At 58.7% G+C, this 14,346-nt stretch overlaps 1 protein-coding gene across 1 annotated transcript in view; it reads right to left on the bottom strand.

Annotated features, from left to right (window-relative positions):
* Positions 1 to 1,253: 1,253 nt before the first annotated feature.
* CPT1B (carnitine palmitoyltransferase 1B) overlaps positions 1,254 to 14,346 on the bottom strand; it is a 21,450-nt gene continuing 8,357 nt past the window's right edge. The window contains exons 8-14 of the mRNA XM_026656377.2: positions 13,717 to 13,912; positions 13,156 to 13,341; positions 12,317 to 12,422; positions 10,666 to 10,782; positions 3,016 to 3,180; positions 2,369 to 2,503; positions 1,254 to 1,635 (exon numbers count right to left, since the gene is read on the bottom strand). Of these exons, the coding sequence (XP_026512162.1) occupies positions 1,468 to 1,635; positions 2,369 to 2,503; positions 3,016 to 3,180; positions 10,666 to 10,782; positions 12,317 to 12,422; positions 13,156 to 13,341; positions 13,717 to 13,912 (1,073 nt within the window). The 3' untranslated portion in view covers positions 1,254 to 1,467. The remainder of the gene's footprint in view (positions 1,636 to 2,368; positions 2,504 to 3,015; positions 3,181 to 10,665; positions 10,783 to 12,316; positions 12,423 to 13,155; positions 13,342 to 13,716; positions 13,913 to 14,346) is intronic.

Raw genomic sequence — 14,346 nt, 5'->3', positions numbered from 1 at the left:
TTTCCCCATATCCACAGAGCCAGTTATCTCATCATAGAAGGCAATCAGGCTGGTCAGGCACGACTTGCCCTTGGTGAATCCATGTTGACTGTTCCTGATCACCTTCCTCTCCTCTAAGTGCTTCAAAATGGATTCCTTGAGGACCTGCTGCATGATTTATCCAGGGACTGAGGTGACACTGACCAGTCTGTAGTTCCTCCTTCTTCCCTTTTTTAAAGATGGGCACTATATTTGCCTTTTTCCAATAGTTTGGGACCTCCCTGATCGCCATGAGTTTTCAAAGATAATGGTCAATGGCTCTGCAATCACATCCGCCAACTCCCTCAGCACCCTCAGATGCATTAGATCCGGCCCCATGGATTTGTGCATGTCCAGCTTTTCTAAATAGTCCTTAACCTGTTCTTTCACCACTGAGGGCTGCTCATCTCTGCCCCATACTGTGCTGTCCAATGCAGCAGTCTGGGAGCTGATCTTGTCTGGGAAGAATCCCTGAGCCCCCGGCTGCCACCAACGGGGGTACCCCACAGCTCCTGGCCCCCATGGGCAGCAGGGGACCCCTGGAGCTGCAGACGGCAGGGGTACTTCGCAGCCCCCAGCTGCTGCAGGTGGCTCCTAGCCCCTCCGCAGCTGCCCCACTTCAGGCGGTGTGGAGACCCACAGATCCCCATTTTGTCAGGTATATTTTTAGTAAAAGTCACGGACAGGTCACGGCTTCCGTGAATTTTTCTTTTTTGCCCGTGACCCGTCTGTGACTTTTACTAAAAATATCTCTGACAAAATCTTAGCCTTACTCATGACTACTATTCCCGCTTGTTTCTGTTACCCCTAGAATACCTGCTTTCACCTCCTGCACCCGTAGTTCTACCTCCTCCATCTTGTTACCCAGACTCCTTGCTTTGGAGTCAGACATCTTCGTTGTTTCTGCTCGGCTTCGCCCAGCTGGGCACAGTCATTCTGTTGCCAGTATTGCCTACCTGGCTGCTAGGGTCACTGGCACGGCCACTATCTTTCCTCTTAATGTCCCTTCCCTTCCCCTCTGCTGTTCCTCTCCTGCTCAGGGTTGGAACCAGGCGTGGAGATTACGCAGGAGCGCCGCCAGCTTTTTTGCCGCCCTAGGCGGCGGAAGGTCCCGCCCCCGAAATACCAACGACGACCGGGGCGGCCGAAGATCCGGCCGCCCCGGTCGCCGCCCCCAAAATGTTAGCGCCCTAGGCGACCGCCTAGGTCGCCTAATGGGTTGCGCCGGCCCTGAGATTATGTGTCCCCGGATTCCGAGTTCAAAGCCGGGAAGAGGTGGAAGGCAGATCCCCACAGGCCCCCGCGCAGGCAGCAGACGGCCCTGGCAGGGGCCATGGTTACTTGGCACCATATGGGAGACACAGGGCAAGCAGGGCTGGAGCATCCGTACCCTGGCTGTCTGTGCAGCCCCTGCTGCCCTGGCCCGGGGCACACCCATCCGGGCAGGCCCTAGGGAATCCTCACCTGCGCCAGGAAGGGCGACTCCACCCCCAGGTACCTGGAGAGCACATAGAGGCAGAAGAGGTGTCGGTCAATGCCGGCGCCCGTCATGGCCAGGCGGTACATGTGCTGGTGCTTCTCTGCCGCCGCCTGGAAGAGTTGTCGACGCTCCAGCTGCTGCAGTGAGAAAGGGGCGCACTCAGGGCAGAGCTGGGACACGGGGCCAGGGGCTCCCCCTCCGTGGGGTATGGGCTGGGGACTCGACCCTGGCCTATGGCAGCTCCCTGTGCCACTCTCCCCTCCACCAAGGGCTCTGACTGAGTGCACTGGCTCTAGGGGGTGTCTTCGACTGTGCCCAGCCCTGGGGAGAGCACCCCCTCAGCAGCCCCAGGGGACCCACTGGACACCGTGGAAGAAGCATAGTGCCCAGTGAGTAACGCACAGCATGGGGGGGGGGGGGGGGCCCTGACTTAGCCCAGGGGGGGGGGGGGGGGGGGGGGGGCTGGGCGGGGCGGGGGGGAGGCAGGGGGGCCATGGGCCTGGCTGGGAGGAGGTGGGGCAGGCCCTGAACCTGGCTGGGAGGGACGCAGTGAGGGCCCTGGGCCTGGCTAGAGCGGATGTGGGGGCGGGGGCTGGGCCTGGCCTAGGGGATGCAGGGGGGGCCCTGAGCCTGGCTGGGGTGGATGCAGGGATGCGGGGGGTCTGGGCCTAGCTGGGAAGAGATGGGGCAGGCCCTGAGCCTGGCTGGGGGGGACGCAGGGGCACACTGGGCCTGGTGTGGGGGGGTGCAGGGGGGCCCCGAGCCTGGCCGGGGGGGTTCGGGGGGGGGGCGGGCCTGGCGGGGGGGGGGGGGGGGGCTGGGCCTGGCGGGGGGGGGGGGGGGGGCTGGGCCTGGCTGGGTTACACTCACGCCCCGGGCCGGGTCCATCATGCTCCGCACGAACGCCGTGGACTCCCTGGTGCAGGATCTCACCGTCTCGGTTCTGCCCTCCCGGAAGAGACGCGTCATGGACGCCTCATAGGTGAGACAGAAGCTGCCCTTGTCCTGGAAGGACATGGGGCAGGTCAGAGCTGGAGAGGGGGGCAGAAGGGGGCATGGAGGAGGGGGGGAATGAGGAGCGCTACCTGCCCCTCATGCCCACGGGGGGAGCCCCAGCAGAGCAGCGCATGGGGCCTGGCCGAGAGGCTCCCCTCACCCCTTCGCTCGTGCCCTGCCAGTGGGGACCGGGAGGGCTGCAGGGAGGGAGCAGCCCAGCACCAGAGCCGGACAAGCCCCCGGCACCGTTGCCAGCCCCAAACAGTCCCCAGACTGTAACTCGCGCACTGGGAGCTGCTCTTTGCTGCCCGGGTCTGAGCCGACGGGGTCACTCAGGCTTTCCATGTTCAATCTTTCCTCTGCAGCCACACGGGCTAGAAACAGCCGAGACTCTGCCGCCCCCAGGACTCCCGGAGCTGGGAAATGGTGAGCCAGCTGCACCCGTCTCTGTGGGCACCAGAGACAGAGAGAGCCACGGATGTAGGGAAAGGGAGAGACAGACGGGGTCACGGGGCTCTTACCCGGAAGTGAGCTAGCTGCAGCGAGATCTGGATGAAGGCGTCGGGGCTGATCTTGAATAGCTTGATCAGGCCCTTCCCGAAATTGGAGAATTGGAAACAGTGGAAATCCACGTCATCTGCCAGTGCCTTGGCCACGCGGTAGGAGCTGTCGATAACCTTCCTGCACTGCACAGAGAGCACTGGCTAATGCCTTCCTGGCTAGCACGCGGGGGCCCGAACTGGGCTCCCGTGCTAATGGGGACAGGGAATGTTGGGAGTGGGGGATCTCGCAGGGCCTCTCTGTGCTCCCATGGCGGCAGCTCACGAACCTTCTCCCTGGGATTGAACCCAGAGCTTTCCCAGGGCAATTCCACTAGCAATGTCAGTCTGGGCCAGGCAGAGAGCAGCTGGGGAGCTCGGCTGGCCCAAGGTCGGTGACCCAGTGTGGGCAGGGGCTGCTCCCCAGGCAGGACACAGACCCTGTCATGCTCCAGTCCAGGTCACACTTCCCAGAGCACAAAGGCTGGGGGGGGAGGATTCCCGCACTGCCTCCTGGGCTGGGTTATCCCTTCCACTGCCCAGGCCTCAGTCCCACCGCCCCTGAGGGCACCATCTAGCGCTCGGGGTGACCACTCCATACAGCACCAGGGCGGCTGACCCCCGCTGGCAGAGGAGGGAAGAGCCATCAGGAGCAGACAGAATTACACACACAAAATTACATTGGAATAATGCTAGTGTGGCAAAGCCAAGCCCACAATAGTTAGAAAATGCCAGAATGAAGGTTGCCTGGTGCCTTCACCCTCCCGTTGTGCGTATGTGTTAAGATCCAGTAGGTAATTACACCAGCACTGTGGAGAACCTGGGCTTCCTTGTAATATTTTTATGGAAATGTACGTGACTCAGTTTCCCCTCACTTTGTATTGTTACCCCACGGGTGTGAAGGAGTTAACTTCTGCTCTGGGATGGGGAGGTAAGAAAAGATGGTGACTTACCTGCATCGTAACCATTGTCCTTCGAGACGTGGGTGCAGACATGTATTCCACTCAGGCGTGCGCACGCCCAGCGCACCGAAGTGGGAGAATTTTGCCCAGCTGTACCCTAGGGGTGGCGCTCACGCTCCTCCCCTCATAGCGCCTCCCATGGCTATACAAGGGTGGCGCTGCCCAACCCCCCTCAGTCCTTCGCACCGAACTCCCTGGCTGGAGACTCCGACACAGAGGGTGGATTGTGCAATACACATCTGCACCCGCATTTTGAAGAGCGCCAGTTACAATACAGGTAAGTGGCCGTCTTTTCTTCTCAAGTGGCTGCAGACACGTATTCCACTCACAGGCAGTTCCAGCCCGAGGTGGACTCGGAGTCTATTTAACAGTGAGTGCAGAACTGCCTTCCCAACGTTTGCACCGAGCTCGATGCCATGGTGATTGCATCATGTCTAGAAAAAGTATGCACAGAAGACCACATCGCAGCACTGCAGACATCCAGCGCTGAGACAGCGCTAAGAGACGCGGCCAATGTCACCTGCGCGCTCATTGAATGACCCCGCAATGGCTGTGGAGATGTCATCCTAGCCACCTCAGAAGCCATGGTAATGCAGGCAGTTATCGCCTGGATATGCGCTGAGCCAAGACTGGTTGTCCCTTCATCCACTCAGCATGGGAGATAAGGTGGTGAAGAAAATGGCTTAATCCTTTCTAAATAACATGCCAAGCACCACCTGGCATCTAAACTATGCAGATGCCGTTCCTCTGCACGTCAACGTAGTTTGGGGGAAAATATAGTTAAGTAAATAACTTCCACACAACGCACAGTTAACCTGTGGAACTCCTTGCCAGAGGATGTTGTGAAGGCCAAGACTATAACAGGGTTCTAAAAAGAACTAGGTAAGTTCATGGAGGATAGGTCCATCAATGGCTATTAGCCAGGAGTGGCAGGGATGGTGTCCCTAGCCTCTGTTTGCCAGAAGCTGGGAATGAGTGATGGGGATGGATCACTTGATGATTCCCTGTTCTGTTCATTCCCTCTGGGGCACCTGGCATTGGCCACTGTCAGAAGACAGGATACTGGGCTAGATGGACCTTTGGTCTGACCCAGTACGGCCGTTCTTATGTTCTTAACTGAGCATATGGAGGATCTGCCATTTAGGCCTGCAAGTCGCTAACTCTTCTTGCGGATATTATGGCCCCAAGGCAGGCCGTCTTCTGAGAGAGGAAAGCCCATAATCATGTTGCTATCAGCTCGAATGGTGACCCATCAGTGCCACCAGGACCAGGTTAAGGTCCCACAATGGCACCGGTCCTTTCACTGGTGGAAAAAGATGGATAATACACTTTAAAAACCTCACCATCATAGGGTTTGAGAATAGCAATTGCCTTTGAATGGGAGGATGGAAAGCTGAAGTCACCATTAAGTGAAACCTTCAGGGAGCTCAGAGCCAGGCCTGAAGATTTCAAATGCAGCAAATACTCCAAAATGTCCTGACTCCGGGTAATGTGCTTTCTGCAGACAGGGCCGGCTTCAGGGTTTTTGCCGCCCCAAGCAGCTCCCCCCCCACCCCCCACACCAAAAAAAAGCCGCGATCGCGATCTGCGGCACTTCGGCGGGAGGTCCTTCACTCCGAGCGGGAGTGAGGAACCCTCAGCCGAATTGCCACCGAATAGCTGGACGTGCCGCCCCCCTCCAGAGTGACCGCCCCAAGCACCTGCTTGCTAAGCTGGTGCCTGGAGCCAGCCCTGTCTGCAGAGGCTGGGAGCTCTCTTACCTGGGAATTGACCAAGGAGGTCAGGGAGAGACAGAGCCTGAAAATGGAGTTCACTGCAGCTTGGCTTGGTAGATTGCTCTGGGCTGACCAGAACGGATTGCATTAATCTTTATGTCTTGGTGCTAACCTAAGGACTTCCTAGCCTGTGTTCCAGTTGACTAAAAAACCCCATGGTGTTGAGAATGCTGTGTGAGGTGAGGTGAGGTGCATTAGTCCTTGAAAAGTGGACAAGTGTGAAGAAATGGGAATTTTTTGCAATACTGTTATGACCCCTGTGTGTGCCTCATTTAGCATGGTTCCCCAATGGGAGGGAAAAGGACAGTGTTGTCTCAGGTAGGCTAAGAGACACTGGTGTGAATGTTACCGGGGTGTCTGACCCTGAATGGGACATTAGAGGCCAACCCCATATCAGTGGAGAAGCCGAGAAGACAATGGAAAACCCAGTCCCCAGGACATGGACACCTAGTGACCAGCGACCCAGCGGGATATAGATTTCCCCACTTGCCAGCCGGGGAACAAAGGAGTGGAGTGGTGTGAGATGGGATATGAGTTGGCTGCTGGAAGGAGTCGGGGCTCGCTCCTGGGATCTGACTAAGGAGGTCAGACAGGGAGAGACACAGAGCCTGACCAGTGGGGTTCACTACAGCTTGGCTGGGGTCTGGGCTGACCAGAGTGGACCATGCTTTAACCTTCAGTTCTCTGTCCCGTCCCAAGGACGTCCTGTGCTGGGTGCCAGTTGTCTAATAAACCCGACTGCTTTCCCAGCGCTGGGTGAGTGTCCCTGCACATGCTGGGCAAGATGCGTTAGTCCCTGAAGAATGGCTAAGTCTCTCCCCGGGGTCTGTCTCAGTGGCACTCGCTGACCGGAGCTCACGGGGTGAAGCAGGAGGCCTGGAGTCCTAGAGGTTCAGTCTCAGGAGGCAGTGAAGCCGTGTGGCTCACCCTGGCAGACGTGTGAAACCTCTAGAGGGTCTGGTTCACTGAACTGTTCCTCCTAGAGATTGTTCCAGAGCCGGGGGCATAGCACTGATCCTGTGGATCCACGCCAGATGGACGGAGTTGATACTGGAGACTATGAACAGTTCAAAAGGCTCTACTGCTTAAGTCTGAATTGACACCTCAGGCTCACAGGAAAAGGTTTCAGGGTTTGCAAAATACCCCAGCTGTGACCTATATGGAAACCACCCCCTGCTGGGAGAATCTCTCCACAAATGGGGTACGGCCGCAGGTGTCTCTACGCTGGAGGGTTTGTATAACCTGGATGGGTTGGAGCAGCTCTGAGATCTGTCCACACGAGTTTAAAATGTGGCTAGTGGACAGGAAGCGTAAGGATCTGCTTAGTGCAGGGGGGTTGGCAGATGAATCTGTGGACAGTAGGTCCAGGTATGAAAATGGACCGAGCCAGGTAGGGGACCCAAAACAGGGGTCACACGGGGTGCCCCAGAAGTCAGGCTCGAGGAAATCCAAGCCAGGGGTGACAGCTGATGTGGGTAGACCTCCAAGGGACCGCAGAGACCTGAGCTGTAATATCTGGAGGCAGGCAGGCATAAGTGGGCAAAATGCTCCCGGGTTAATGAAAGTCCAACGGGCTGGTGGAGAAGTTGAATGGGACCCTGAAAATGACTCTGAGGACTTTTATGGGCCAGATCGGCAGGACTGGGACATGTATTTACCCCAGGTGCTGTTTGCATACAGGGAAGTGCCCCAGGGGAAAGGCTCACAGAGCTCATGGGCTTGGCCAGGAAGAACCTGGTCAGGGCCCAAGGGAAGCAGAAGGTCTGATACGACCGCACAGCATGTGCCTGCTCCTATGGCACCGGGGACCAGGTGATGCTTCTCATCCCAGTGCAGAAGAATAAGCTCCCGGCCGCCTGGGACGGGCCCTTTAAGGTCATCACACAGCTGAATGAGGTGAACTATGTGGTGGAACTGTCCAGCCGGGCTCACAGCCACCGAGGGTACCATGTCAACATGACGAAGCCGTACTTGGACGGGGAGAAGCTGATTCGGGCCCCGTGTGGGCAGTGGGAGGAGAAGGGGGGATGATCCCTTGGTGGATCTCTTCCCTAAGACAGAAGCTAGCCCCTCGCTGGAGTAAATTCCCCTCTCTGACCAGCTAACCCCTGCGTGGCAGGCAGAGATCAGAGAGATGCTGCGTTCCTACCAGCCGCTGTTCTCCAGCCGGCCTGGGCTCACTAACCTGGCTGTCTACCGGCTAGAGACGGGAACCAACCCTCCCATCAGTCAAAGTGTTCCCGTCAGAGTCACTGGGAGCACAGCCCAGGCCCTGGAGAGAGAGGTCGGGGACATGCTGGCTTTAGGGGTGATCCTGCCATCCACTAGCCCCTAGGCCTCACCCGTGGGGCTGGTCCCCAAGGGGGACGGGTCAATCAGACTCTGAGTGGACTATTGGAAGCTCAGTGCCTTCACCATGTCTGGTGTCTGCCCCATGCCCAGGCCTGACGAGATCCTAGACAAGTTTGTGTGGGGACTTGTTACCTCACTACCATGGATCTCACTAAAACCTACTGGCAGGTGCCTTTGGACCCAGATGCCAGGTTCAGATCTGCTTTTATCCCCCATTTGGGGCTCTTTGAGTTCCTGGTCCTGCCTTTCGGCCTCAAGGGGGCAACTGCCCCCTCCCGGCGCCTGGTGGGTCAGTTTCTGAGAGGGGTGGAGAACTTGGCCAAGGCATACATTGATGATATCTGTGTCTTTAGCCAGACCTGGGAGGACCACGCATCCCAGGTGAAGAGGGGGCTGGGTCGCCTCCAGGATGCAGGACTGGTTGTAAAGGTGGAAAAGTGTAAGGAGAGGATAGCCAAGATGTCATACCTGGACCACAAGGTGGGGAGTGGGCGTGTAAGGCCACAACCTGCCAGGGTGGAGGCGATCAGAGACTAGCCCGCTCCCCAGACCAAGAAACAGGCCCAGGCCTGCGCCGGGATGGTGGGGTACTACCGGAGGTTTGTGCCCCACGTTAGCTCTCTAGCGGCTCCCATCACCACACTGTACAGGAAGGACAAGCCAGACGGGGTGGTGTGGACCGAGCAGGGCCAGGGGGGTCTCTGCGCTCTGAAGGAGGCTAAGCCTGGGCCCAGCTGGGGCAAACCCAGACTTTGACAGACCCTTCCTGGTGTTCACAGATGCCTCAGACACAGGGCGGTGCTGATGCAGGCCGATACTAATGGGGAGAGGCACCCAAATGTAACCCAGAGCAGGAAGCTGCTCCCTGGGGAGCAGAACCATGCAGCCACAGAGAAGGAATGCCTGGCCATGGGATGGGCTCTTCAGCCAGACGTGTTCGGGTGGCGCTTTACTGTTTATCCTGACCACGCTCCACGGCACGGCTACGTTAAATGAAAGGGTTAATGCAAAGCTTTTCAGATGGCGCCTAACCCTCCAGGATTGCGCTGCGGCAGTCATTCATGGCGTGCATGTTCTGGCTGATGCTTTTTGTGAACCGGGGTCCCTGGACTTCCCGGGTCACTGGTTAAAATGACCCTGCTCAGTGCAGCCGCGAAGGGGAGAGATGCGACAACGCGGGAATTTTTTGCAATGCTGTTATGACCCCTGTGTGTGCCTCTGTTTCCCTTACATTTCACATGGCTCCCCGGGGGGGGGAGGACTGTTGGCTCCCAGGGCAGGCTACGAGATGTGGGTGGGAATGAGGCCTAGCTGTCTGACCCTGGACTGGCCGAGGCTGACCCCATACCAGTGGATTATCTGAGAAGGCAATGGCAATTCCAGTCCCCAGGACACTGCGCCCCAGGGGGAGGTGGGTTTCCCAGCTGGGAAGGTGTGAGGTGGGGGATAGGAGCTGGCTGCTGGCAGGAATCTTGGCTCTGTCCTGGAAATGACGAAAGAGCCTCAACAGTGGGACTCACGACCGCAGGGTTGGGCTCTGGGCTAACCAGCAGGTCTCTGCTTTAACCTGCCTTTCTCTGTGCTGACCTGAGGACGCCCTAGACTGGGTGCCAGGTGACTAACGAACCCAGCTCCTCTGACAGAGTGGTGAGGGTGTCACTGCAAATGCTGGGCGTGGTGCCTTAACCCTGAGGAGTGGACAAGGCTCCAGCAGGGACTGGCTCCGGGACAAGGCTCCAGCAGGGACAGAGCTCGTGGTGTGAGCAGGACAGCTGGAGACCCAGAGGTCCGGCTGCATGGCTCACCCTGGAGGAAGCGAGAGACCCTGGGGGTCGGGCCCACTGACGGGCTTCTCCTAGAGACAGGGCCAGAGGTGGGGCACAGCCCCAGTGCTGCGGATCCGTGATACGGACATCGTCCGGTCGCACCTTGGAGCAGTGAGGAGAGGGAGCATGCTCAGTGCAGACAAAATCTTGGAGAATTTAGCCGCCAATCTCCTCTGAGCGCGTGCAAATGGAGATTTTCCGAGGTTCAGAGCTGGGGATCTGCACTGGGCTGACAAGAGGCGCCCGACGCAGGCTCACCCCAGGCTCGGCTCCAAAACCACGAAGCAGTTCTCGGAATGTTTCATATGGACAAATCAATGTACTTTCCCCAAGCTCATTCTTGGGCACAGCCGACTTGTTTTGTCTTACCTTTTCCAGGAGAATTCAGCCCGAGGCAGACCCCGGCCCGGGAAATTCCAGCCCAACGCTTGAACTTTGGCAAAGTCATAAGCAGCTGAAAACAGGCTCTTACAATGGGAAGCGTCTGGCAGCCTTATCTGTCGGGGTTGCTACCTGCACTGCCCATAACATACCTCCCCCCAAGCCTGGGAGAGTAGAGTGGCCGGGGGGTTAGTGACTCTGGGCTCTGGCAGAGCCGGGGGAGCCAGCGCCCGGCTCACAGCTTGTGGCAAAGGGGGTCGGCTGATCCCAGCGGGGGCAGGGCAGTCAGGCTTGGGGGGAAGGAATCTCCCTTGCTTACAGCTGGGCTAAACCTACCTCCTCCGGAAAGTCCCACTGCAGCCTCTGGGGAGGGGCCATGGCTGTGCTGGGCTCCCCACAGCAGTGCCCCCCCTCGCTGTAGCCCAGGTGGAATTTGTCTGTCCCCAGCATGAACTGCAGAGAAAAAAAGACAAGGAGGGGGAGGGGCCCGTGTGAGTGCAGGAAAAACTCCCGCACCCCCGGGGCCGGGAACCCAGAGCCCCTTCTGTCCCTGTGCCCACAAACCCCTGGCACCACCCTTGCACCCCAAGGGCTGGGAACTCACAGCCCCTCCCGTCTGTGCCCACGCACCCCTGGGGCTGTGTCACGTTATTGACTTGAACTGGGACCATGGTTGCAACCAAAGTCCTGTAGTGGCACCAAATCTTGTATAAAGGGGGTCAAATGAGGTGTCTAAGACAAGGTTATGGTTTGCTGGTTATGATTATGCTGTCTACACGTGTGTATCATTTTTGTAGTTGAAGTTATGAATATTGACTCTATACTGTCTGTATTTCAAACTTATGCTATGCTTCTGGGAGACATCCCAGACAAGTTGGTGTTAGCTCTGCCTAACCTGCTTGATGGCCCATTAAGGACCATCAGCCATACAACTGACCCATTGAGAGAAGGCAAATACGCCTTGCAACTCAGCAAAGTATGCAGGGACTGAACCATGTGACTCCAGACTCCATTTTGCTGTAATTTTCCACAGTAAGGACAAAGAAGTGTTCTTACACCTGGAAAAGACTATAAAAGGCTGATGCCTCATCTCCATCTTGTCTTCAATCCTGCTTCTTACCTCTGGAGGGACTTTGCTACAAACTGAAGCTCTGAACAAAGGACTGAGGACCCATCCCAGCTGGGGATGTATTCCAGAGACTTGATTTGAACCTGCAGTTTATTTCATCACTGCTACAAGCCTGAACTAAGAACTTGGCCATTACTGTATATCATTGATTCCATTTAACCAATTCTAACTCTCATCTCTATCTTTTTCCTTTATGAATAAACCTTTAGATTTTAGATTCTAAAGGATTGGCAACAGCGTGATTTGTGGGTAAGATCTGATTTGTATATTGACCTGGGTCTGGGGCTTGGTCCTTTGGGATCAGGAGAACCTTTTTTCTTTTACTGGGGTATTGGTTTTCATAACCATTCATCCCCATAACACGTGGCACTGGTGGTGGTACTGGAAAACTGGAGTGTCTAAGGGAATTGCTTGTGTGACTTGTGGTTAGCCAGTGGGGTGAGACCAAAGTCCTCTTTGTCTGGCTGGTTTGGTGCCTTAGAGGTGGAAAGACCCCAGCTTTGGGCTGTAACTGCCCTGTTGGAGCAATTTGTCCTGAATTGACACTCAGTTGGGTCCCACCAGAACCAGCATCGTTACAGGCTGAGAACTCAGAGTCCCTTTGCACACAGAGCCTGACCCTCTGTCCACATACACCCTGGCAACACCCCTGAGCCCCCTGGGCTGGGAACTCCTAAACCCTCCTGTCTCTGTGCCCCCCCCCCCCCGGAATCACCCCCACCCCACCAGGGCTCAGACTCGCCTGCAGAGGCACACCCTGAAACAGCATCTCCTGGCACTATCCTCCCTGCACTGAGGGTGGGATCTTGGCCCCTGCCCCAGGCACGCCATGGACGGTCCCCTTCCCCCCCCCATTACCTCCCAGAGATGCCCCATGATGGGCGCGTCGGCCCACGAGTGCTCCGCGTTGGTGCCCACTTTGCCGTTCTTATACACGACCAGGGTGAAGGATTTGTCGAACCACCTGGGGGAGGGGCACAGCATGAGACGTACTTGGCAGACACTGAGACGGGGAGGGTGCCAGGGGCAGGGGCACAGCGTGAGACACACACACCTGGCATGGGGGGGAGGGGAGGAGGGGCACACTGTCGTACACATACGGCTGGTACTGGCAGTCGCGAGGGCACTGAGGACATGGCATGAGTTGCACACAACGGGCAGGGGGCAGTGAGGGGGTGGAGGGCGTGTTGCGAGATGCACATGGCTGGCACTGGGCCAGGACACGGCGTGAGATCCACGGCTGGCATGGGGGGAATCACAAGGGGGTGGGGGACACGGCATGAGATGTCTGTGGCTGGCAAGGGGGGAGTTCAGAGGGGGGAGCACAAGGGGGTGGGGGACATGGTAGGAGACACACAGAGCTGGCACAGGAGGAGCACAAGGGGGTGGGAGACACGGCGTGAGACCCGCGGCTGGCACGGGGGGAGCACAAGGGGGTGGGAGACATGGCAGGAGACACATGCAGCTGGCACGGGGGGGGGAGCACAAGGGGGCGGGGGACACAGCGTGAGACCCGCGGCTGGCACGGGGGGAGCACAAGGGGATGGGAGACACAACGTGAGACCCGCAGCTGGCACGGGCGTGCGAGGAAACAGGGAGGGATGCCGTGACGGGAAGAGTCCGGAGTCAAGGCTGGGGAGGCCAGTGCCCAGGACAGTGCCAGGGTGGAGGTGCGGGGCGACGGCGCTGTCCCCTACCTGTCGTAGCAGCGGCCATGCAGCAGGGACTTGGCGTAGCGGTCCATGCTATCCTCCCTGCCCCGCTCGTACCCGTGCGCCTCCTCGTCCAGCGCCAGGAAGAAGGCAGCCCGCTCGATGGCGTCCAGAGACACCTTGTTCTTCCCTTGGCTGAAGAACCTGGCCCGGGCCTCGGCCCACGGGACCCTGGCCAGATGGGTTGGGGGGGGGAGGGCACATTACTGAGGCCGATCAAGGGGCTGGGGCAGACCCATGCCAGGATCCTGATGCATCCCCCTCTGGCAATCCCCCCTCCCACCACCGGCCAGGCCCAGTCCCCCTCCCCCAACCCCATAGGCCAGTCCCAGTTCCCCTCCTCCAACCCCAACCCCACAGGCCAGGCCCAGTTCCCCTCCTCCAACCCCAACCCCGCAGGCCAGGCCCAGTTCCCCTGCCCAGCCTAAGCCATGCCTGCACTTGGACGGTCTCCTAGGCCAGGGCTCTCAGCTCCCCAGGGTTGGGTCCCCAAGGCTGGCAGCGCCCCATTTGCCAGCCCCTGGCATTGCCTCCTTGGGTACCCACCTTTCTCCAGCCGTGAGTGCCGCCAGCTTCTCCTCCCCAGGCTGCGGGGGCGACGGGTCGTCCAGGATCCTCTGGAACTGCAGCTCCAGGTCCCGCGGCTTCAGCAGCTTCCCGCCCTGGTACAGCCACAGCCTGTAGAAGCGGCCCTTGTGGTAGACGGCCAGGTGCTTGCTGTCCGACAGGTGCTGCAGGGTGTCTGCGGGCAGGAGATGCACCGGCCCCAGTCACCTTCTCCACTGCTCACTGCAGCCTGGGCTGTCCAGGCACCAGGCTGCCGGGATCCAGCCTGGGCCTGCATGGCAGCCCTCGGGGGGTAACGAAGGGCCCACGGGGCCCTGCACCTGGGAGTGTTGGGAAAGAGCCCAGCTGCAGTGCAGAGCCATGGGGGTACAGGCTCCAGGCCCTGCCCCTGGGGGAACAGAGCCGCTGTGACGTGGGGGTACGGGCTCTGGCCACCACCTCTGGGGGAACGGAGCCGCCGTGCCCGGGAGGACAGGCTCCGGTCGCCGCCTCTGGGGGAACGGAGCCACCGTGCCCAGGGGGGACAGGCTCTGGGCACCACCCCTGGGGGAACGAAGCCGCTGTGCCGCAGGGGTACGGGCTCCAGGCACCCCCCTGGGGGAACAGAGC

The sequence above is a fragment of the Terrapene carolina genome, unplaced genomic scaffold (genome assembly GCF_002925995.2).
Source record: "Terrapene carolina triunguis isolate 2854851 unplaced genomic scaffold, T_m_triunguis-2.0 Scaffold230, whole genome shotgun sequence".
NCBI classification, from domain to species: domain Eukaryota; kingdom Metazoa; phylum Chordata; order Testudines; family Emydidae; genus Terrapene; species Terrapene triunguis.
The sequence above is the reverse complement of the archived record's forward strand: the minus strand, read 5'-3'. Positions and strand labels throughout refer to the sequence as shown.